This window comes from Macrotis lagotis, chromosome 8, assembly GCF_037893015.1.
Source record: "Macrotis lagotis isolate mMagLag1 chromosome 8, bilby.v1.9.chrom.fasta, whole genome shotgun sequence".
Taxonomy (NCBI): Eukaryota; Metazoa; Chordata; class Mammalia; order Peramelemorphia; family Peramelidae; genus Macrotis; species Macrotis lagotis.
This window is the reverse complement of record NC_133665.1, coordinates 149694669-149718196: the sequence shown is the minus strand read 5'-3', so window position 1 is coordinate 149718196 and position 23528 is coordinate 149694669. Positions and strand designations below refer to the sequence as shown.

At 45.6% G+C, this 23528-nt stretch overlaps 1 protein-coding gene across 1 annotated transcript; it reads left to right on the top strand.

The window, feature by feature from the left end:
• The first annotated feature begins 16411 nt into the window (after positions 1-16411).
• On the top strand, positions 16412-21933 carry BHLHE40 (basic helix-loop-helix family member e40). Its single transcript, XM_074198674.1, has 5 exons — positions 16412-16749; positions 16840-16908; positions 17220-17327; positions 18209-18332; positions 19576-21933. The coding sequence occupies exons 1-5, from the start codon at positions 16687-16689 to the stop codon at positions 20427-20429; spliced, it is 1218 nt and encodes a 405-aa protein (XP_074054775.1). The 5' UTR covers positions 16412-16686; the 3' UTR covers positions 20430-21933.
• Positions 21934-23528: the final 1595 nt, after the last annotated feature.

Sequence of the window (23528 nt, the reverse complement as noted above, 5' to 3'; positions counted from 1 at the left end):
ATTGCTACTTAAAATTCTTTTTTTCAAGCATGAAACAAGATCAATATTGTCTTCATAACAGCTACACAGAAAACCTCATTTCACACAAATAAGGTGTTATGGATTGTCATAAAATTGGTATTGCTTTGATTCATAAACTAAAGAACACTTTATTCTTCCACAGCTAAGACACAATATAATAAGATTTTCAGGTTAAAATGTCGTTTCAACATATTATATTGCAAGACAAATCTATTAACCATTCTTGTTCAGATGGATTGAAGCCAAAAGAATCATACCTGTCCATGGCAAATAGGTTTCTTATCCATTCATATTTAGAAAAAAAGCTAGAATTTAAAAGAAAATAGAATTTTTTTAGACTAATCAAGTGATTAATAATTAGAACTTTAGTATCTTCTTTATTTACAGGACAGGTTTTTTTTTGAGAAAAAGTAAAAGTATTTATAGATCAATTATAAATAAATATATCATCCATAGCTTTAACTTCTTCATAAATTATATTTCTGCATCAGAGTATGAATTTGAGGACCTTGATTTGAGTTTGTATATTTAGTTTTTACAAAATATTCACCAAGTGCACAAATTTCAGGAGATGACATATTTATAAATGAGTTTGCTTTATCTTTATCCTAATCACCAAGAAAAACAGCAATTTTATTTTTTAACTCAAATATTTGGGATCTTAAAAGTGCTTTTGGTCAGCATGTATCACCATATCATATACACATCCTATACTCATAATTTTCCAGAGACTTTTTAATGGACAATATTTTATAAAGTTAATTATTCTTATAATAGCTTGGAAAACTGTATATAGCTCCTTGTCCATATATTATAAATGGCTGTCTATGAAGCACTTATAGATCCAAATAATAGGAAAGCTATATTTTTAACTGGGGCTTGGGGATTTACATTTTACATTACAGTAATTGAACTTTAACAAGGCAGACAAAGTTCACTACAATTCTGTTATAATACATCATATTCATTTAGAATTCCATGTTAGATAAAGAATGTATTATGTATATATAAAATTAAATAAGTTTCTTTAATTACATCTGTTGTTTCAACCACTTACAATGTAAGATAAGATTTTGGTGTCTCAGTTAGTTCATTGATCCTGAAGGTCTTTGGACATTTAGACAATTCTCTTGTCTACTGTTTTAACTGCAAATGGAACCATTTGAAATTACTTTGCAAGTGATTTTGCAAACCTGCTTTTGACCAGAGTTATAGCTGCAAGTTGCACCAATGTTTCGCCTATCAAATGAAACTGTTTATAATTAGTGAATCTGTAAGCAATTTAAAAAAGATTACTTTTGGAGTTAAAGACATAGTTTTTTAAAAGTTTGTTTTTGCTTATTTAAAAAACTCTTAATTTTCTCTGGAAAAATTCTCTTATTTTGCCAATATATTTTGCAATGTATACTTTGTTTTTTGCATTTCTACCATTTAAATTGGCTCTTTCTTGTACTAGTTTTAATTGCTCCATTGAATGAATGTTCTCTTCAAACTCGTTATGCATTTAATCATTATTAAGGGATATTGCATTTTTAAATAAGAAATAAAATTATAGTAATTAAATTTTAATTTAATTGTTGAAAAATTCTAACAATCCTCTATTATTATTTTGGTTTTATTTCAATTTTTTTTTAAAAAAGTCATAGTACTGGGGGAAACTAGATTATACTTAATTATCTTTAAAAATTTATCAAATGCAATTAATTATTAGATATAGTGTGCCTGTCACTTCGCCAGGTTCTAGAGAAAAAAATACAAAAAAAAAATGAAACAATCCTAACTTACATGAGCTTACCTTCCAATAGAGAAGATCAGTGCACATAAAGTTAGTAAATACAAACACAAAGCTGCAAAGTTAAAGGTAGTTTGTGAAAGAGGACACCAGAAGATGGGGGAATCAGGAAAATCTTAAGGAGAAAATAATGGTGATGATGATAGTTAGCAGTTACTAAGTCCTTTTGGAGTTGCAAAATACTCCATATGCTTTATCACATTATATCCTCATAATATCCTAGTGGGGTTGTTGTTCAGTTTTGTCCAACTGTGTAATTGCTTTCTTGGCAGAGATACTGGAGTGGTTTTTACAAAAGAGGAAACTGAGACAATCCAGGTGAAGTGACTTACCCAGGGTCACACAGCTAGTAATTGTCAGGTGCCAGATTTTAACTTAGGATGTAGTTTTCCTAATTCCAGGTCCAATGCTCTATTCACCATGCCACTAACTGCCAAATGAAGCTTATATTGTCTTTTTTTAGATTTTTGTTGTGTTCAGTCCTCTACAACTCTTCATAAAACATAATGTCCATGGGGTTTTCCTGGCAAAGTTACAAGGAGTGGTTTGCCATTTCCATCTCCAGTGGATTACGGCAAACAGAAGTTAAGTGATTTGCCCAAGATCACATAGCTAATAAACATCTGAGGCTAGATTTGAACCCAAGTCTCCAAACTGGAGTCATCTACTCAACTATCTTTCTAATTTATATTACATAATTGCTACACTTATTAACTGGAATGAATCTACCGTGTTAGTCTTTTGTTGACTTTCATTTGAATTTTATTTTTACTGAAGCAAAAAAGTATATGGACCTAAGTTGAGTTTTATTGAAAATATCCAATAATTTGTCAAGTGCTTCATTTTCTGTTCTCCTCTCCCCTCCTACTCACAGCATTCTCATTTACCAAAGGAAGCTAGCTAGTTTAGAAAACTCTTCCTTAACCCGATAGGTTAAGTGACTTTAGAAATTTCATAGGGTACACAGGTGGGTGGGAAGTTTTGAGGTGAGCAAACCTTTCGATGCCAGTCATATCAGACCATACAGATGGTAACTCCCTGCTCCAAAAAGCTTTAGGGCTTTCCCCAACTTCACAGAGCATCCCTGAGCCACGCTCTCTGACAGGTAAGTGAGAGTGTAGGTAGACTGCGTCAAAGTTCATATTTCCTTATGTCAGCAATTCCATTCTTATGGACTAAAGGATGGGTGTGAGGTGCATTCCTGTGTCTTCAGTCACAAGGTGAAAATCATTCCTGCCCAGTCCCTTCTAGGCATCTTAATCTAATGGATTTGTGTTAAAGAATTATGTATCAATTGTTACAAGGTCTTTTTCATTGTTATTTATTTGTAACCAAGGAGTAGCATCCAGGTCATGAGGACCTGTGACAAACAATCTTGTTGGGAGGGACACCTGAGCTATATGAAAGTAGCCTGGAATAGAAGAAAGAGTACTCCATATCTGGTTGGGATTTGGGCTACCATGGTGCACTATTATGTACAGTTTATTTAATTTTATTTACTTTAAAAAATTTGATTTATGTTTTGAATATTATTTTTATTTATTTTTTTCATTTAATTCAAAGTTAGTTTTCTACATTGATTTTTTGTAAGTTTTTGAGTTTGACATTTTTTCATCTTCCTCTCTTCCCTCCCCATGACAAAGAGTAATTTGATACAGGTTATACATGTATTATCATGAAAAAATATCTTTATTTGAAGTTTTGAATTACAGATGCTCTCTCTTTCTGAGATGGCAAGGAATCAGATATAGATTATAATATCATGTACAATTACATAAAATACTTCCATATTAGTCAATTTGTACAAGATGACTAGAATAAAAGGAAAAAAGTGAAAAATAGCATGCTTTCAACAGGAATCAAACAATATCAGTTCTTTCTCTGAAGGCATATGGTATGCTTATCATTAGTCCCTTGGAATTGTTTTAGATCATTGCATTATTGAGAACAGCTAAGTTATTTACAATTCTTCATCAAATAGTATTGCTGTTACTGTGTCCAAGGTTTTCCTGTTTCTGTTGAACACACTTCACTGTGTATCAGTTCAGGTTTTTCCAGGTTTTTCTGAAATCATCCTGTTTTTCATTTCTTGTGGCATTCCATTACAACCATGGATCACAGTCTATTTAACCATTCCCTGACTGATGGATATCCCATTGATTTCTAATTCTTAGCCACAACAAAAAGAGCTGCTGGAACAAAAAAGAATATAATAAATTCAGCATGTTACTTTCAAGCTGTTTCCTTCTAAATTTTGTTTTCTGCTTCAAAAACAATAATTAAGTACCTACTATGAGCTAGATAATCAATGAAGACCACAACACGAGCAGATGATGCCATAAACATGCAAGAGAATTGGACTTGATAGAGAGAGGTGCTCACCTCTCCTCCAAGTCCTCGGGTCCAGGGTCAGATATGGATCAGGATGACTGGAGATGACCCTTGGCTGCCTAAGAGAGGCAGATTCTACAGACTGAATGAGCTGCAAATGGAAATAAGTTGTTCTTTCCTTGTGAAACCTTGTGCTGCAGATTCTCCTTTAAGAATGAAGAAAAATTGATAAAGCCTCTGAGGTGGAAAGAAGGCCTGTCTGTAGCCATGCCACAGAAGCTGTCCTGCCACCAAGCCAGGGGAACAGAGCATGGAGACAGTTTTTCAGGGGAGAGAGAGAGAGAGAGAGAGAGAGAGAGAATTAAAGAAAAAAGAATAAAGATTGAGACAACTAAGAAAATGTTAATAAAGAATACTAGGGAGAATTATGGAAAGCATGTATCTTCATTCACAAAGTAGATCATGGGGCCTTGCCCTCTATTTAAAATCCAGTTGCTCTGTCACTAATTAGCTGTGACTCTGAATGACTTACTTAACCTCTCTGGTCCTCAGTTTCCCCATCTAGGCAAGGAGAATCGATAAATGCCTCTAAGGATACTTCTAGCTATAATAATCTAGGGATCTCTGTTCCCTTCCAAACCCCCATTTTCCTCATGACTCTCTCATCCCAAAACCCTTTTATTTAGTTTTAAATCTAAATATTAAAACTGGGTGAAGCTAAAGAATCTAGAACAAAGGGCCCATGAACAACCCTGCAACCCAAGAACAGTATGTGTTTGCTCCATTGCATTATTGTCCATGAGAGAAGGTTCATGATGTCAATGTGTTCGCTTTATTATATTATTATCCATGAGAAAAGGAACATGGTGCCATAGGGAAGAATGATGGATTTTATATCGGAGGATTTTGCTGATTAGGGGGAAAAATAGTGATATCTCCATACTCGTGGGCTACATAACATGTTAAACCCATTACTCATCGCATTTTGATGAGGAAAAATGTTTCATCACTATGTACTTGTTGGAGACTTGTTGCACTTGCTAGAACTTGTATGAGTCACGGACGCAGCCCGGCAAGGGAAAATGCTTCATCACTGGTTTGCTAGTTACTCAGCACTCTTCTCTAGATGAAACTGAGGTCAACGGTTGGTCTCCAGGTTGTTCGCTAATGGTGCAGAACCCTAGGCTAAGGCCACTTGCTCATAATTTGGGTCTTAAGAGGTTCAGAGTGAATGTAAATAATAATTATTTCTGTTTTGGCCAGAAACCCTGAAGGCCTCCCTTTCTAGATTGATTTTTTTTAATTGAAAAAAGCCTATTTTTTAACTTCATCACTAAGAAGCCCTGTGGCTCTTACCCTCTCGGTTTAAGCAAAAGTGGTTATTCTTGGCCTCTTGCCTCATCTCTCTCTCCTATCTATCCTTTATCACTGAATGAACTTTGCCTCAGTCGACTATGATCTGGGAAAGACCTTAACTTTAAACGGTCAAGGTTTCCCACTGCATCCAAGACCATTTCCATTGTGCTAGTCCATATCTGGCCACTGGCCCCAGGTGGCTCCAGAGGAGAAAGAGGTTGGTGACTTAGCACAGCCCTCCTCACTCAAATCCAATTCAGTTACATGTCATGGTATCATCTCCCTGATGTCATGGTCCTCTTCAAGAGAGTGAAGGACAAACAACTCATTATGCCAGAAACTCCTCTCAAGACAGCTAAAATGAAGTTAAATTTTATTTTACTTTTACATAACTGTTTTTATGTCTATTTTGTTTTAAGGTTCTGTTTTACCAAACAACCTCATTATTTAATATTAGCCAATAAATATGCAGGTTCTGGGGGATTTTCATGTTTTACTTCTAATTACATTATGTCTTATGAAAAAAATTCATTCCCTACTCATCAGTTTTATCAATCAAGAGTTCCAGAATGAATTAACGAGTATCAAGGCCCCACTGTATCTGTATGACCTAGGCCAAGTTAGACTAGGTGCCCTTTAAGAAGCTTTCAGTTTTACATCTATGACTTTGAAACTCTATTTTGACACATGGAACAGTTCAGTAAAGGAAGGGAAGGCATTGACCATCCATGATGATGATGAAGAAGGGGAGACTTGTAAGAAGGGAGATACTTGTAAGCTCTCTATTGAGACCTCTTAAGATGGTGCAGGATCTGGAATCAAGAAGGCCCAAATTCAAATGTAGTCTCACATATTTACTAATTTTATGACCCTGGGCAAGTCATTTAACCCCTGCTTCTCTTAGTTTTCTCAGAAATGCTGTGAGCATCAAAGAGAAAATAACTATAAAGTGCTTATTACAGAATCTGGCACATGTCAAAAAAACTATATAAATGTTAGCTATTTTTATTCTTAATCATAATGTCCAACAGTCTTTGGGATATCCTTTATATTAAAGAAAAAAACAGAACAAACAAATCAAATCAAATTTCATGGACCTCAGGTTAAAAATCTTTGATCTAGCCAAAATCTCTTCAGAAAATACAGAAATGGGGCAGATAAGTGGCGCAGTGGATAGAGTACTGGCCATGGAGTCAGGTCCTCCTGAGTTCAAATCCAACTTCAGACGCTTAATAATTACCTAACTGGGTGACCTTGTGCAAGTCACTTAATCCCATTGCCTTGCAAAAAACAAAAACAAAAAAGAAAAATACAGAACTATGAGTAACTAAGAGAGACTTGTTGTGACCGATATGAGAAAGAAGTTACAAGTGCACAAAAAAAAATATGTGGATTATAATCCATTTGTAGAATTCAAGTATCCCAATGTGTTTACTGCTGAATCAGCATCTTCACTCACTACTCAGAAAGTGTCCTGAAACTAAATCTGTTCAAACATTGTGAATATGGCTGGATTCATCCCTACCATGACAGATGTTTACCCATAATTTTCATTTATAAAAATAGATGGAAGGCAAATTCATCCTAATTACATAAAGTAACCTGAAGAGTTTGGATAGAAATCATCAGATGGTAAAGTCATATGAAGTAACTTGGAAAAAAAAAATTTAAACCTGTGATTGGCCCCTGCCAATAAACACACACACACACACACACACACACACACACACACACACACACACACATACACAGAAGCAGAGGTCATTCCCTGGAGGTTTTAATCCCTTCAATTTTGCCCCTTTCATTATTGAGGCTCAATCCTTTGTCAGTTGTGTCCCATTCTTCATGACCCCATTTTGGGTTTTATTGGCAAAGATTCTAAAGTGGTTTGTCATTTTCTTTTCTAGTTCATTTTACAAATGAGGAAACTGAGACAAATGGAGTTAAGTGACTTGTTCATAGCTAGTCACTAAGACCAAATTTGAACTAAGGTTTTCCTGATTCCAGGTCTAATGTTCTATCCACTTTGCTACCCACCTTCTCTCCAAGGCAACCCTGCCTGCCTTCATCTTCCTACTGCCTCCTCTAACCTCCCTGCCTTCCAGTTCTGAGAAATAGAATCAAACCAATTTAGCTATGAGAAAGAGTGAGTCAACCTATTCCCCTAAGGCTCCAGTTGGTGTCCAGGTGACTTTCCTATGTAGCCACCCCTTCCTGGCTACCACTCCCCTTTGTGTTGTCTGGCATCTGTAACACTGAACAAAGAGCTTTGAACATGGTTAAGGCAATGTTTTTTCATCCATCCATCCATCCATCCATCCATCCAACATTCATTCATAGATTGCAGATGGAATGCAAGTGCTGTTAGTCTGACACTGAAAGCCAAGTTCCATTTATACCTGGCTATGGCTCTGATTAAAAGACCAGAGAGACTCAGATACCATTATCTTAAGTGACAACAGGATGTCACTTCAACTCCTGACCTACTAGAGATAAATGATAGCAAGACACAGACAGACAGACAGGTGGATGGTACATGATAGATAGATGATAGACAGATAGACAATAAGACAGGTGAACAGAGAGGTAGAAAGACAGGCAGATAGATGACACTTAGATAAGACAAAGGAATAGGTAAAGATGATTGACAGGGACATTTAGAAAGCAGAACAGAGAGATAGGCATAAAGACAGATAGAAAAGGTAGACAGATGATAGGCAGACATTTAGAAAGATAGCCAGAAAGAAATAAATAGACGGAAATATAATTGATGAGACATTGGTGCATGTAGTCATATGTAGTCATGCCTATGTGACCTGGAAAATCACTTTGCCTCTCCATAACCCAGACCACACCATTTGTACGGGGAAAAGAGGTTCCTAACTGGGGGCTATATGAACAGTTCAAATCACACATCTAGTCAAAAATGAAATATACTCTCATAAATTTAGAAGACAAACTAAAACATCAACTAATAAAGTTTTATATTAATTTTACATTGGGGGTGGCTAGATGGCCCAGTGGATAAAGCACCGGCCTTGGAGTCAGGAGTACCTGGGTTCAAATCTGGTCTTGGACACTTAATAATTACCTAGCTGTGTGGCCTTGGGCAAGTCACTTAACCCCATTTGCCTTGAAAAAACCTAAAAAACAAACAAAAATTTTACATTGAATTTGCTGCAATTCAATCATATCTGTATAATTTCATATTGTGGCAAAGGTAATTAAAGCAACATTCTAAAGGTTTCCCAAATACATTAACTAGCTGTAATGTGTTTGGGCAATGATTTAGACCTCTCTATAAATTTAAGGAAGCTTCCTTCAAGCTGTTCAAATTCCTGGTCTGGAAGCTTGAAGGAAGCTTCTAGGATTTTCCAAGGTCTACCTTATTGACCATGTTAGTGTGAAAAGAAATGACATCTGGGTTTCCAGAAGAAAATAGTCCTCACATCTCCCTACTCATAAACTTTTAAATATTCATTCTCTCACACTCCTTTGCATTTGGCCAAGTCAGCTCCATCTAAACAGAGAACATCTTTTCACCTTGATGACTAAACATTTCCAATAGTGCTTAATATCCAGTGATCTATTGAATATTACCCATAGTTCAGTGATCTGAAAGGGATCAGGAGACGGGCCAAGGACCGCTGCTAGAAAGGTCACTGAGCTTCACTCTCCAAACCTCACACACACACACACACAGTCCCAACACACCCTGGCAGGGAAAAGGCTGTTGGGTTTTGGTTTCCTTGTACATTTTGTCCTGACACATTTCTAGTGGTCATTTCCCTACTGTTGAATGGAGGGGAGGAGAGAGCCTGGAGCAGTTGGCTAGGAGTCACGAGGCCAGTATTCTGTTCCTAAGTGCTTGATGGTGCTGAGGAAGTTAACAAAAAAATTGAAGGAAAATGTTTTTTATCTCTCAAAGAGGTGTTAGCATCACAAAGTCCCTATACTCAAACTTGAAAGACAAATCTAACAATGTAAGGTAGTTCGATTCAGTGAATGTAGTAATCAATCAACAAACATTAAACTAGGCAAAGTGCTATTAGGAACATTAAGTGCCTACTAGGTACCACATAACGTGTCAGAGATAGCAATCCCTGCCCTCACATAGCTTATATTACATTTTACTGAATGGTGGGGGAGGGGAGGGGTAGAGAGTATAAGTAGAGAGTCTACCAACTTTGAAGTCAGAAGAAGTGTGTTCAGATGCTACCTCCATCCAGCCTTGGGAAAGTCACATCTCTGGACTTTTTCCTTAAATTGATTGAGTGGATTGCCTCTGATATCCCTTCCAGCTCAAAATCTATGATACAAAACGTACACGGGATTGTACGAGAAGATGTCATTTTATAGGTGTCATAATTAAGATGCTATAGTGGGTAAGGGTTGGGGCAGATGATTGGTCCCTGAGGTCCTATCCAGTTCTCAAATTCCTTTGATTCTGGGAAGTCCAATGATAGAAAGTGCCTCTGCTAATGTAGGTCATGATGATGATGGTGGTGGTGGTGGTGGTGGTGGTGGTGGTAGGCATCAACATGTCAGTGGCACAATGGATAGAGTGCAGGCCTAGCGTTAGGAAGACTCATCTGATAGAGCTCAAATCTGGTCTAGTCATGTGAACTGGGAAAATCACTTCACCTTCTTTACCTTAGTTTCTTCATCTGTAAAATGAGCTGTAGAAAGAAATATTAAGATGCAAGCATTCCCAAAGCAAATAACCACATGGTTCATAAAACTGAAAGCAAGATTGTAGATAATGAGCTGAACATAATCAGGAATTGGCAATTATTCATCATCTAGGTGGGCAGATTTTTCTTGTGTGAACGTGGTAATAGAATGCCTTATTAAATTATTTCACCTAATCTTGCTTCATAACTTTTTTTTTCGCAAGGCAAATGGGGTTAGGTGGCTTGCCCAAGGCCACACGGCTAGGTAATTATTAAGTGTCTGAGATCAGATTTGAACCCAGGTCCTCCTGACTCCAAGGCTGGTGCTTTATACACTACGCCACCTAGCTGCCCCTGCTTTATAACTCTTAATAGATGTTTTCATTGGTTTTTTTTTTTTTAAGACACTTGGGTCCAAAGTGACCCAAGTCATATATATATATATATGTACTGTTCTTACCAATTAAACCTCACTTACCAAGTAAACACTCTGTCAAACAACTGGTCAAATTTTTTTTTTTTAAATTAGGCTGTTCAGCCTAATTTTTTTTAAGGAATTGACTTTAATCGATCAGATGCCTTGATAGTGTGTAATTAATTGATCAATCAGTAAACATTTCCTAAGAGGACACAAAACACTCCTTGCCCTCAAAGATCTTACATTCTAGAGGAGAAATGGAAATTGTACTGTGTGAGTTCTCTGAGGGCACAGACTGGTTCATTTTTGTCTGTGGATTTCAACCCCCAGAACAAATAAATGCTAATAATAAAAACATGATTTTTTTTGTTGGGGGGGGCAAGAGGAAGAGATGTACGCATTCACACACAGGACTTTGAAGTCCTGGTGAGAATATATTTAATAGATAAATAAAAACAAGTGAATCTGGGGGAAGGCATTAATGGTGGTTAAGGGTTAAGAAAGTTCTCATGTAAGAAAGGCTCCTGAGCTGCTATTTGGAAGGAAGCTAGAGATTCTAAGAGACAAAAAAAGTACAACCTAGACATGAGGAACAGCTTGTGCAAAATATGACATTGGGAGATTTAACGTATTATGTGGGGAACAGTTAGTGGGTCATTTTGGCTGGAGTGTGTGTGTGTGTGTGTGTGTGTGAATCAGGAAGAATTATGGAATGAGTCTGGAAAGGTAAGTTGTAGCCATAGTTTTTTTTAAATTTTTTTTTTTATTTTAGGTTTCTGCATGGCAATGGGGTTAAGTGGCTTGCCCAAGGCTACGCAGCTAGTGTCTGAGGCTAGATTTGAACTCAGGTACTCCTGATTCCAGGGCAGGTGCTCTATCCACTGTGCCACCTAGCCACTGCCCTAGCCATATAGTTTTAATGTCAACCAGAACCATTTATATTTGATCCTAGAAGACACAGTCAATCAATAGACATTTATTAAGTCCTATTATGGGACAGGCATTATGCTAAACACAACAGGGAGCCACTGGAGCTTTTTGAGCCCTGGAGTGTAGGCGTCTTGTGTAAACAAAGCATTCACTTTCTAGACTGTACTGTATAATCATTGAACAAAGAATTTGTATTCTAATTTACACAACTTAATTCAAATATCTCCCAAGACTCGTCCTAAATCTGAAAGGAGGAATTATGATTTCTTAGACTTGGATTTTTTCCTTCCCTCCCATGCTCTATCTGTAACTTAGTTGAAGTCTTAGTAAAGAAGGAATACTCTCTGTACCATCAGCTGCCTCATTAGTTACTTGAAGCTTACAAATGTTGTGACCTGCCCAAGGTCACACAGCTAAAATGCTTAGAAGATGGGAGTTGAACTAAGACCTTCTTCCTCTAAAAAGTAAAATTGATTTTATTTTTAGTTCCAAATTTCCTCCCCCCCACTCCCTCTGATTGAGAGGGCAAGAAAAATAAAATGACTACATATATGTACAGACAGGCAAAACAAATGCCCTCATTAGTCATGTTGAAAGAAAAGAATATAAGAAAAAGTAGGAAAGAAAAAGAAAGAAATAAAGTAAAAGAAAGGAGATAGAAAAAGAAAAGGAAGGAAAAAAGAAAGGAAAAAGAGAGGGAGAAAGGAAGAAAAGAACCCTGACTTTTAATTCCAAGTCTAGTACTCTGTTGAGGAGGAAGACCACACTATATACTATACTATGTGTACTCCTCTATGGGAAGTGCTGGATAATGATCATTTCCTACCTAAAAAGCAATCACCTCTTTACATACAAAACAGGTTAATCTTCAATCCTGGGTTGCCCTTTCAAAGAGTGCAGGAAAAATTGGGCTCTGCCACCTATTCCCATATCTGAGTGATTCAGTTTTTCTTGCAACACTCAGACGTCAGCTATGGAAACACTAGTTCTCAACTTAGTGCCTCTCCTCCAACATCATCTGTAGTGGGCCTTGCCCTGCTTTATGAATGCCCTATTAACATGGGCATTGGGGCTTCACAACAGTGTTTGACATAGAATAGATGCTCAATACATGTTTATTGACTAATTGGCTAAATCCTATAGTTATGTTTGAAAATAAGAAGTTTCCTTAGTCAATAATATCTGCAAGGAGGGTAAAAGTGTAGAAAAGTCAAAGCTTAGAAGCTTTCTTTAGGTATGATAGGCTGGTAGTAAATTCTTAGCTTTTCATTGTAATCCTAGAACAAGCAAGAAAAGACCCTTTCTGTGTTATAAGAACTTTTGAAAATCCCTTACATAGATTTCTTCCTTTTACCCTCAAAATTAACCTTGGGTAGTAATATTCTCATTTTCAAGATGAGAAATTTTAAACTTGTATGTGACTTGCCCAAGCCAGCACAGCTACAAAGGGGCGATGGTGGAATTTGAACCTCATTGTCCACCAAATCCATCTGCTGTTTCTACCAAACTACCCCTTCTATCCACATCATGGACCATGCCTCTTAACAACTCTAATGACCAGTCAGAGATCTGAAGTAGCTGCCAATGAGAAAACAAAGGCTTGCTCTTAAGTGACTTTGACCACAATCAAAAAGTTACTAAGTGATGGAAGCCTGGGGTGGGCTCGGGTCTTCCTGCATCCAGATCTGTCCTTTTGTCTACCTTGCCAGCTACTTCAGATCTCTCTTGGTAGGGATTTTGCAGATTCCCATTTTAACCTTCTTCCCCTTGGCTATTCCATTTTGGGAAGAACTGATTGTTACTAAATTTTCACCTCTGTTGAATTGGAACCTGTGGACCATTAACTTCCCACCCACTGCTCTAAGTTCTGCCCTTTGGAGCTGAGCAAAGTATATTTAATCTTTTAGCTTCCATATGACCGACCAACCATTTTCTAGCCTAATTTCAGTTACTGAAAACATGAGAAATCTGGGAGGAAGGAAAGAGGAAAACATTTATGTGGATGTTACAAAGAAGTCTAGTGAAGGGGTACAAGGAATAGACAACTAGATGGGCCTCAAAGGAAGGGATGGATTTTGGTAAAGGTGTGGAGGCTTACATTTCAGGAGTAAATATGAATCCCGATTTAATTCAAAACATTTTCCAGAGAACACATTACCAAATTGGTGAAATCCTTTTGCACCTTTGCATGCCTTGACAAACCCCAATTCTAGATTACCTTTGGAACAAATTTATACTTCTTCCATGGGATAGCCCATCCAATACCTGAAGACACTTTTCATGTTCCCTCTTCACCCCATTTTTCATTCCCCTCCCCTTTATAATAGTAAGATTGTGGACAACTTTTCTCCAGGCTAAACATTCCTGATCCCTTCAACCAAGTCTCAAATGGCATAAGAACCTGAGACCATTCACCATCCACATTGTTTTCCTTTAGGAAATTCTTAAAGATATCCATATTTTCCTTTGGATGTGTTGCCCATAATTGAACATAATTCTCCCAATGGGGTATGATCAAACCAGAATCTACTAGAACCCCTACCTCTCCTATCACAGAGAAGCAATTACCCTGTTCAAGAAACATTTAAACTATGGACAAAGCTGTCTGACAGAGTTGCCCCTCAGAAAGTGACCCTCTCTAGACCAGTATTAGGATTCTACATCTAGCATCATGTTTTATTGCATTAATTTTTGAAAATTTCTTCTTTGCTACTCTAATAAGAATGAGATTTTATTCCATTGTAGATTAGAGTTTGGCGCCTAGCAAGGATCATGTGTTTCTTAGTGTGCTAGGGTCTTTATTTTGCTTTGCCTCTTCCACTCCTCCCCTCCCCCCCCTCAGTGGTGGAGTCTGGGCACATTTCACTTGGCTTGTTCTTGGTGTCAAAGGTATTAACTACGGCTCTGATTAAAATGGATAAAATCATACTAAGGTGTAGACAAGGTTAGCATGAACTTAATCCTAATATAGTGGAACTAGAGGACAATCCTTAAAGGTTGCAACAAATAAAAAGCAGCAGCATGGTGTATATGAATTAGTAAATGTATGGAACTCATTGACCCTAAAGGTGTCAAGGCTGAAATTATGAATAATAACACGTATAATGCTTGCAAGTTTGTGGTGTTTTGTGATGTTTTTTTTGATTTTCACAATAATCCTTTTATACAACAGGTGTTATTAGTCTCATTTGACTGATGAAGAAACTGAGACTGGGAAGTGTTGACATTTGCTGAGAAGTAGGGATTTCTGAGTTCTTTCCATGAGCGGCTGCTATGCGTGGCCCCATGCCCTCTCAGCGGGCACGCCTGGTGTGAGGCATGACTGAGGCAGCGGGAGATACTGAGGGAAGGTGCAAACCTGGCTTTTTCTTTGCATCCTCAGAGGCAATAGATGGTCTAAATCATCGCCTTTTTACAAGGCGCAGGGTCCTTGGTCTTTGCCTGGAATTGAGTATAAAGTGAACCTTGGATAAATGACCACCAAACGGATGCCCAGGAAGATAATCCTCCCCTGTCCTGGGCTGGACGAGACCCAGAATTTGGACAAAATGACCATTTTCGAACTCTGCCAAGGGAACACATTCAGGGCAGATTTCTCCCTCAGAAAGCTCTAGAATAACTCAGTCAAGGGGAGGCTGCCATGTGCCCGGAGGAGCCTCCCCTCCTCCCAAAGGAGACAACAAAGGAGCCAACACTTTTTAAACAAGGCATTTCTCACACTTGCTAATGAACCTGAGGCTCGGGCAACATAAACAGGAAGCGGGAGTTCTCCAAAGCCGAGGAAGGAAGTCCCGTCTCCCCGCCGTGCTCGGGCCCGGGGGGCCGGGGGGCCGGGGGCCCGGGGGGCCGGGGGCCCGGGGGGCCGGGGGGCCGGGGGGCCGGGGGCCGGGGGGCCCGGGGGGCCGGGGGGCCGGGGGGCCGGGGGGGTGGTCCTGCCAGTCCCATCTCCCCGCCATGCTCGGGCCCGGGGGGCCGGGGGGCTGGGGGCCCGGGGGCCCGGGGGGCCGGGGGGCCGGGGGGGCATGGGGGGCGGGTCCTGCCAGTCCCGTCTCCCCGCCATGCTCGGGCCCGGGGGGCCGGGGGGCCGGGGGGCCGGGAGGCCGGGGGCCCGGGGGGCCGGGGGTGGTCCTGCCAGTCCCGTCTCCCCGCCATGCTCGGGCCCGGGGGGCCCGGGGGGCCGGGGGGCCGGGGGCCCGGGGGGCCGGGGGGCCGGGGGGCATGGGGGGGCGGGTCCTGCCAGTCCCGGGGGGGGGGGGGGGTTGGACCTCGGGGCTCCTTCTGGGCCCGGAGGGGGGCGCGGGCTGCGGGCCCCCCGGAAGGCCGCGGCGGCCCTGGGGGGGGGGACGTTTCCACAAACGCCGCGTCCGCGCGCGGGGCCGCCGGGAAGGGCCCGGGGTCACGGCCGGGGGTCACGGTCACGGCCGCGCGTCAGGTGCAGCGGGCGTGCTGGGCGCCGCGGCCTCGGCTGCCCCCGGCGGGAGCGCGGCCCGGGGGGGCGGGGCCGGTGGGGTGACCTCCGCCCCGCCCCCGGCCCCGCCCCCAGGCCCCGCCCCCGCCGGCCTGACTCAGCCGGGCGGGGCGGGGCGGGGCGGGGCCGCCCCCGGGACTGGGGCTCGCGGCGCTTCCCCGGCAGCGGCGCCCACGCGGCCGAGGCCGGCCCTGCCCCCCCCCGGGACGCCCCCCCCCTCGGGAAGGCGGGGGGGGGGGCGGGGAGGCCGCGCGTGCGCGTGCGCGTGCGCGCCGGGCGGGCTCCCCGCCGGCGGCCCGAGCGTTGTCCGACACGTGAGGCTCATGTGACGGCGGGGGGCGGGGGGCGGGGCGCGGCGGGGGCGGCAGCCAGACGTGCCGCTGTCCCGGGCGGGCCGCGCCGCCCCCGCCCCCCGCTCCCAGGGAACCCGCCCCTCCCCCCGCCGCTCCTCCTCCTCCCCCTCCCCCGGCGCCTCATTCACTCGGCTCGCACGGGCCCGGCGCCGGCGGCAGAGCGCACGGGCGGCCGCGCGGAGCGGGCGGAGCGGGCGGAGCGGAGCCGAGCGCAGCGCAGCGGGCCCGGGGCCGCGAGCAGCCTCCCCTCGCCCCGCGGGGCCCCGGCCACCGGCCCCCAGAAACCGCCGGCTCGGCCCCGCGGCGCCGGCCCCGCGCACGGAGCCCACCAAGTTTTCCGCGCCATGGAGAGGATCCCCGGCGCCCAGCCGCCCCCCGCCGGCCTGGAGCCGGGCGACGTGGCCGGGGTGAGTAAGCCCGGCGCCCCCGCCCCGGCCCGCGGGCCCCGCCGCCCGGCCCGGCCCGGCCCGGCGCTCACGTCTCTGTCTCCCCGCAGGCTGGACTTCGCCCACATGTACCAGGTGTACAAGCCCCGGAGGGGCCTGAAGCGCAGCGAGGACAGCAAGGTGAGCCCCGGCCCCGGCCCGGCCTCAGTCCCGGCCCCGGCCCCGGCCCGGCCTCAGTCCCGGCCCCCGGCCCCAGCCCCCTCAGTCCGGGTCCCGGCCCCAGTCCCGGTCCCGGCCCCAGTCCCGGCCCCGGCCCCGTTCCCAGTCCCGGCCCCGGCCCCGGCCCCAGTCCCAGTCCCGGCCCCAGTCCCGGCCCCGGCCCCAGTCCCCGGCCCCAGTCCCGGCCCCGGCCCCGGCCCCGGCCCCAGTCCCAGTCCCGGCCCCAGTGCCGGCCCCGGCCCGGCGCGCCCACCGCCCCCTTTTCCTTGCAGGAGACCTACAAGCTGCCGCACCGGCTGATCGAGAAGAAGCGCCGGGACCGCATCAACGAGTGCATCGCGCAGCTCAAGGACCTCCTGCCCGAGCACCTCAAGCTCACCGTGAGTGCGCCCCCGGACCCCCAGACCCCCCGCGGCCGCCGCCAGGGCCCCGGGCCTTCACTGCCCCCGGGGAGGGGGCGAAGCCGGGGGCGCAGACAAGACCCCCGCGAGGGCTGCGGGCTGAGGGCCTCCCCTCCCCGGGAGAGAGGGCGGGGGGCGCAGCCTGCCCGGGCAGCGAGGCGCCCCTGCCCAGAAGCGAAGGGGAAGGGGTGGGGGAGGCGGCGGGGCCCCTCCTGAGGCTGGAACTCAAACTTCGGGCTCCTCCGCCGGCGCCGACTTTGCAGCCTTTGCCCCGGCGGCAACGACGCCTTCCTCCGGCTGTGCGACTGCCCCCGGGTTGGGCTGGTTTTGTCCGCCGGGAACCGCAGCCCCGGGCCGGGCGGGCTGAGAGCGCCGGGGAGGGAAGGGAGCAGCCCCGCTCCTTGGAGACTGTTTGCTTGTCTGCTTTGGTTTTAAACCAGGAAGTTTTTTGGAAGGGAAGGAAATCTCCCGGGGAAAGCCGCTTTGGCTTCCCTTCTGCTAGAACTCCCTCTGTTTTGACAGGCGGCAGAGAAACGTTATCTCCGGATTCCCCCGAGTTAAGGTCAGGGGACCAGTCGGGCTGGAGAAACCTATCTGTCAAATGCTTTCCCCGGAGCCCTGTCATTGCTCCCAAAATACCTCCCGGCAGAGCTGTCACCTCCTTTTTTATCTTTTAGTTATGGCCGTCAGTGTCTGAAGAAGCTCTCAGAAGTGCCAGGCTCACAGAAAGCAATCTGGGAAGGGGAAGGACAGCCCCTGCCTCTGCCCCCCCTCCCCCAGCCTCTCCTTGCCCTGGCCAAGCCGGCAGCCGGAGTGGGCACACGCCATCCATTCTCGTTTCTTTTTTTTTTTTTTCCCAGACCTTGGGTCACCTGGAGAAGGCAGTGGTCCTCGAGCTTACCTTGAAACATGTGAAAGCCCTCACCAACCTGATTGAACAGCAGCAACAGAAGATCATGGCTCTTCAGAGCGGCTTACAGGCCGGTGAGGACTCGAGCCCACTCGCTCTCAACACTTTTAGCACAAGGAGAGATTTAGTTTCAACATCTGTTGTAAGGACATCTCTGCGACAAATTGCCCGCACGCATCGGTGTGGGCCCTGCCGCTTTATCTTTCCTAAAAGGACAAGACTATTAGCCCACCTGACATGAACACAGAGAGCTCTCCTGGGGAAATACTGCTGCGCCCCCTTTTGTTTTATTAGTTTAGGCTTCTGGGAACTTTTTAAAAGTTACTACCTAAAACATGGATTTTATGATAAGTTTAACTTGGCTTTATCCTTTTGAAATAGTTTAGTCACTTGTTGGGGGGGGGGGTCTTCAAGTCACAGTTCCCTCGATCACTTGAGAAAAGGCACTGGCATACGCTCCGTCCTTGATTTATTCACTCTCTTATCACTGTGTGTGGCATAAGCCTGCACCTGGCAGTGGTACAAGAACAATTTTCCATTGGGTTGTGCTGTTCCTTGAATAGCCACTAGGCATGTTGGTGGAGTTGGGAAATCTGATTAGAGCATCCAAGTTTAAACCATCTATTTTCATTGATTTCCAGAAAGCATTTGGAAAGTCTCTTCCAGCCTAGGATCTTCCAAATAATATTTAGGTTCATAAACCAGTTTTCACATCTTTCCCCTTCTGTGTTATGACCTCATTTTCCTATAGTCTTTTAGAATTCATCTAATGATGACCCTGAAAAGCTGGACCATGGGATAGTAACAGATTGCAACAGTTTTTTTTTTTTTATTATTATCCTGTTGGGGAAGGGGGATGAACAGTATGAAGATTTAGGACCGTTTCTCCATGATGGTACAATTACTGATAAAGAGTAGCATTTTTGCTTGCTATGAGAGGAACCATTGAAAATAAGTTTTCTTAAGGGTTAAAATATCCAACCTATTAGTTCATGAGAACCTAAACAATTACTATTCACAGTGGTTCAGAGGATCTTCTCTTTAAACCTGGAGAGGCTGCAGAGATCATCTAATTTGCCCCCACCTCCCCATTTTACAGATAAGGAAACTCCTTAAGATCAGAGAGGTGACAAGGTCACAAAGGTTTAAATAGAAAGCTAGGATTCTAGCTAGATTCTAGACCCAGCATTCTTTCCACTGCACTCTATGGCCCATCCCCTCATGCTAGGGAGTTCCTTCTATTAATTAGTTGATTTTGGTGGTTGGACCTAGGGTAGACACCCTTCTAAAATTTCATCCATTTTGTGTTTCCCCCAGGTGAGCTATCCTCAAGAAACCTTGATGCTGGCCAGGATATGTTCTGCTCTGGTTTCCAAATGTGTGCCAGAGAGGTGCTGCAGTACCTGGCAAAGCATGAAAGCAGTCGAGATCTGAAGTCTTCCCAACTCATCAGTCACCTCCATCGAATGGCCTCCGAGGTCCTGCAAGGTGGAGCTGTCCACAAGCCCAGCGATCCCACCCCCAAGATGATGGACTTCAAAGAGAAGCCCAGCTCCCTGACCAAAGGCACCGAAGGGCATGGCAAAAACTGTGTCCCGGTCATCCAAAGGACTTTTGCCCATTCGAGTGGCGAGCAGAGTGGAAGTGATACAGACACTGACAGCGGTTATGGCGGGGAGTTGGAGAAAAGTGACTCTAAAGTTGACCAGCAGTATTTTAAAAGTGATAACGAACATAAGTATCCTTTGGGAGAAAGAGTAAATTCCATTAAGCAAGAATCTGAAGACCCACCTGCAAAAAAGACCAGACTAGAAATGTCTGACAGGGAAAGCCATTTCAGCGGCGATCTGATCGGGTCTTCCTTTCTGGGTCCTCACCCTCACCAACCTCCCTTCTGCTTGCCTTTTTATTTGATCCCACCATCAGCAACGGCCTATCTGCCCATGTTGGAGAAGTGCTGGTACCCCACCTCTGTGCCAGTCTTGTACCCCGGCCTCCCTGCTTCAGCTACAGCTCTCACTGGCTTCATGAACCCAGAGAAGATCCCTCCTCCTTTGCTGATGCCCCAAAGACTCCCTTCTCCATTGCCATCCCATTCCTCCATCGACTCCTCAGCTCTGCTCCAGGCCCTGAAGCAGATACCACCTTTAAACTTGGAAACCAAAGACTAGACCCAGTGTGACTCTACCCTCCTTTTATTTTGCCCCTTAAAAAAAAAGTCTAATGAGACTGATTTTGTATATCCAGAAAAATGGAGGTGTGGAGATTAGGCTTTTGGGGGGGGGGGGTGAGTGTTTGTGAGTGTGTGTGTGTGTTTGTGACAGTGTGTATGTGAGTATGTGTGTGTGTATGAATGAGTTAGCATGTGAAAGTTGAGGACATGGAAGCCTCCTTTGGCTCCAGGAGTCAGAAAGCTTAGAGAAAACATGAAGGATGGACCCAAGTGAACATATGCAGGGTTTGGGTTGTTTGGCATCATTTTTGTTTGAATAAAACCTCCCCAGATTTTACCCATCCAGAAAATAGCCATTAAAAAGCAAGTCAACTGAATTATTCAAAACTGTGACATCTATTCATTTATCCAGACTTAAACTTGGGGCGAGGACTACAGGGGGAGGGTGTTTCCGATTTTGTTTTTTGGTGACTGGAATACGGTACTTTCATGTGAGGACTTGACAAAGCACAGCTCCCCACCAGGCCACAGCTTGAGACGGACTTATTCCACCCCACCCATCTCCCAGTATTTTCCGTGTGACTCACAAAGGGCAGTCAGTCTGAGCTCTGGCGGCGTTCGTTCATCTCCATCCAACATCCCCAAAGGAGCCCCCACTGGCACTGTCCCTCAGTGGTTCAGGGAGACTTCCAATGGCTCTCCACACCTTGGCCTTGAACGAAGACAGAGCATAGTTGCTGCTTAAGTTTTATATGGCAGTTATCTCGATAAGGAAATAAAAGGTGTCCAGTCGGACAGTGTCAAGGAGCAAGGAGCCTCTCTCCTCGAGACCTCTGGCTCCAAATTCTGGTCCAGACGGAGAGCAGAGAGCCCCAGCTTCCCTTCCGAGGGTGTTGCAGTCCACCAGGCCTGGGTCTGAATTGCTGCCTTGAAAGAACAAATTGGAACATAGTTTTGAGTTGAAACTCCTGCTTAATTGGTCTCCGCCTTTCAGCCCGCTTGACTGCCCTCGTCTAGATAATTTCTGCAGTGATAGTGCCCCTGTCCGACGGCTTACAGCTACTGTCTTAACTGAAAAAAAAAAAAACTTTAAAAAAGCATATCTCCTTAGTTTTCCAAAAAAATTGTGTCCAGAGTAATTGTTTTCTGATGTCTGTCTCCAACTGCACCAGCTATTGAATGCACTATGCCCGATTGTGTGTAACTTCTTTTGGGGTTTAAAGTTATTGCCTTTATTTGTAAAACTGTTATAAATATATATTATATATAAATATATTAAAAAGTCAAATGTTTCAGATGTTTATTTGTATAATTACTTGATCAAAACAAGTGAGAAACATGAATGTATTTCTGTTTTCAGAGAGAATAATTTTTCTCTAGAGAGAGGTACAGTGTTTATATTTTGGAACCTCCTTGAAGGTGTAAAATTGTAAATATTTTTATCTATGAGTAAATGTTAAGTAGTCGTTTTAAAATACTTAATAAAAATTTCCTGTGGAAGAGACAGTTGATCTGTGTTTTGTAAAATATTGAGTTAATTCAGGTGAGAGCCACTGGTGGATCAGATGTTCTATGTAACTAACATTTTCCTTTCTTTTAGGTCACAAATGGTTAACTGTCTCAGGGTATAATTCACTTTTCACATGCCTCGTGTTAAGTCAGAAAGAGCTTAGTCAACTTGATAGGTAAATATTTGGTTTCCTTTTTTTTTTTTTAAAACTGACTCTAGCTGGTGTTTCAGTCTCTCTTTGTGCCAAACGGTTTTATTCTATTTTCTTTTTCCACATGAATCAAAACCCCAGAGAAAGTGAGAGCATGGGGTCTTGGAGCAGACCGTCTGAGAAGCCAGAAGCAGGGCCAGACCCTGGATGGCGGGGGCTTCACCGGCCATCATTCTGAAATGTTGTAGTTGACGGTGGGGATGAGGCGTGTGTGGACTCTTTAAGAGAGAGCAGGGTCTAACGGAGTGACCGTGTCCAACAAAAGCTGCTGGAGGAAACCTTTTCTAATTATGTTACATCCTTCCTGAACTTCCTGAGCTTGGGTGTGTTGGTGTGTGAATGAATATCACTGTTGCTTAGTCATAGACGCTTTTAAAAAAAATGACACAAGGCGAGTGTGGGGAAGGATGAGCCCTGGACACCGCTTGAGGTTGGGGCCCTGGCTCGATGGGTTTTCGGCCGGAGCCCCTGGACCGTAGGGAGGGAGACCTGCTGAGGCGGGTCCGCCGAATGGGCTCGAAGTGTGTGCTGAGGCTCAAGTCGGGTCACGGGAAGGAAGCTGCCGGCGAGCTTCGCCTCTGAACGTGGCCTCAGGGGGCCCGAAGCCCGGCCCAAGCCCGCGCCGGCCACCTGCCGGACGCCGGCTCTGTCCAGGTGTCACCCAGGCGGGCTCCTGCACAGCCGGGGCGGGGGAGCCTCCCCTGCGCCAGCCGGGCGGCCGGGGGCCGTCCCCCTCCGGGCGGGCCGGGCGGCCGGGCCGGGCGGGGGCCGGGCGGCCGGGCGGGCCGGGCGGCCGGGCGGGCCGGGCGGCCGGGCGGGCCGGGCGGCCGGGCGGGCCGGGCGGCCGGGCGGGCCGGGCGGCCGGGGGCCGTGTGGCCTCGGGCCAGTCACTCGCCTCGGGCCCTGCTGTTTGTGTCCCCGCAAAGCGGAGGGCTTGCTCGGGAGCCGCTTCGGAACGTCTCCGCGTCGGCAGATGGCGGGGGCCGCAGCGCAGACCCCGGCCCCCGCAGACCCCGGCCCCCCGCAGGCCCCGGCCCCCCGCAGACCCCGGCCCCCGCAGACCCCGGCCCCCGCAGACCCCGGCCCCCCGCAGACCCCGGCCCCAGCTGGCTGGACTCGGTCCGCGGCGCCGGCCGGGGGGGCGGGGGGCGGGGGCGGGGCGGGGCGGAGCTGCCGCCCTTGTCCGGCCCCTCTTGTTGCCGGGGGGGGAAACTGAGGCCCGGAGAGGGCGGGGGCTTTGCGGGGGCCCGAGCGCCCCTCCGACCCGGGGGGTCCATGAGGCGAGTGAGGAGCCAGAAGCCTGTGATGATGCTCCCGGGCGGGGCGGGGGGCCCTGGCTCTCCGGTCCCCGGCCCCGGCCCTGGCCCCCCCGGCCC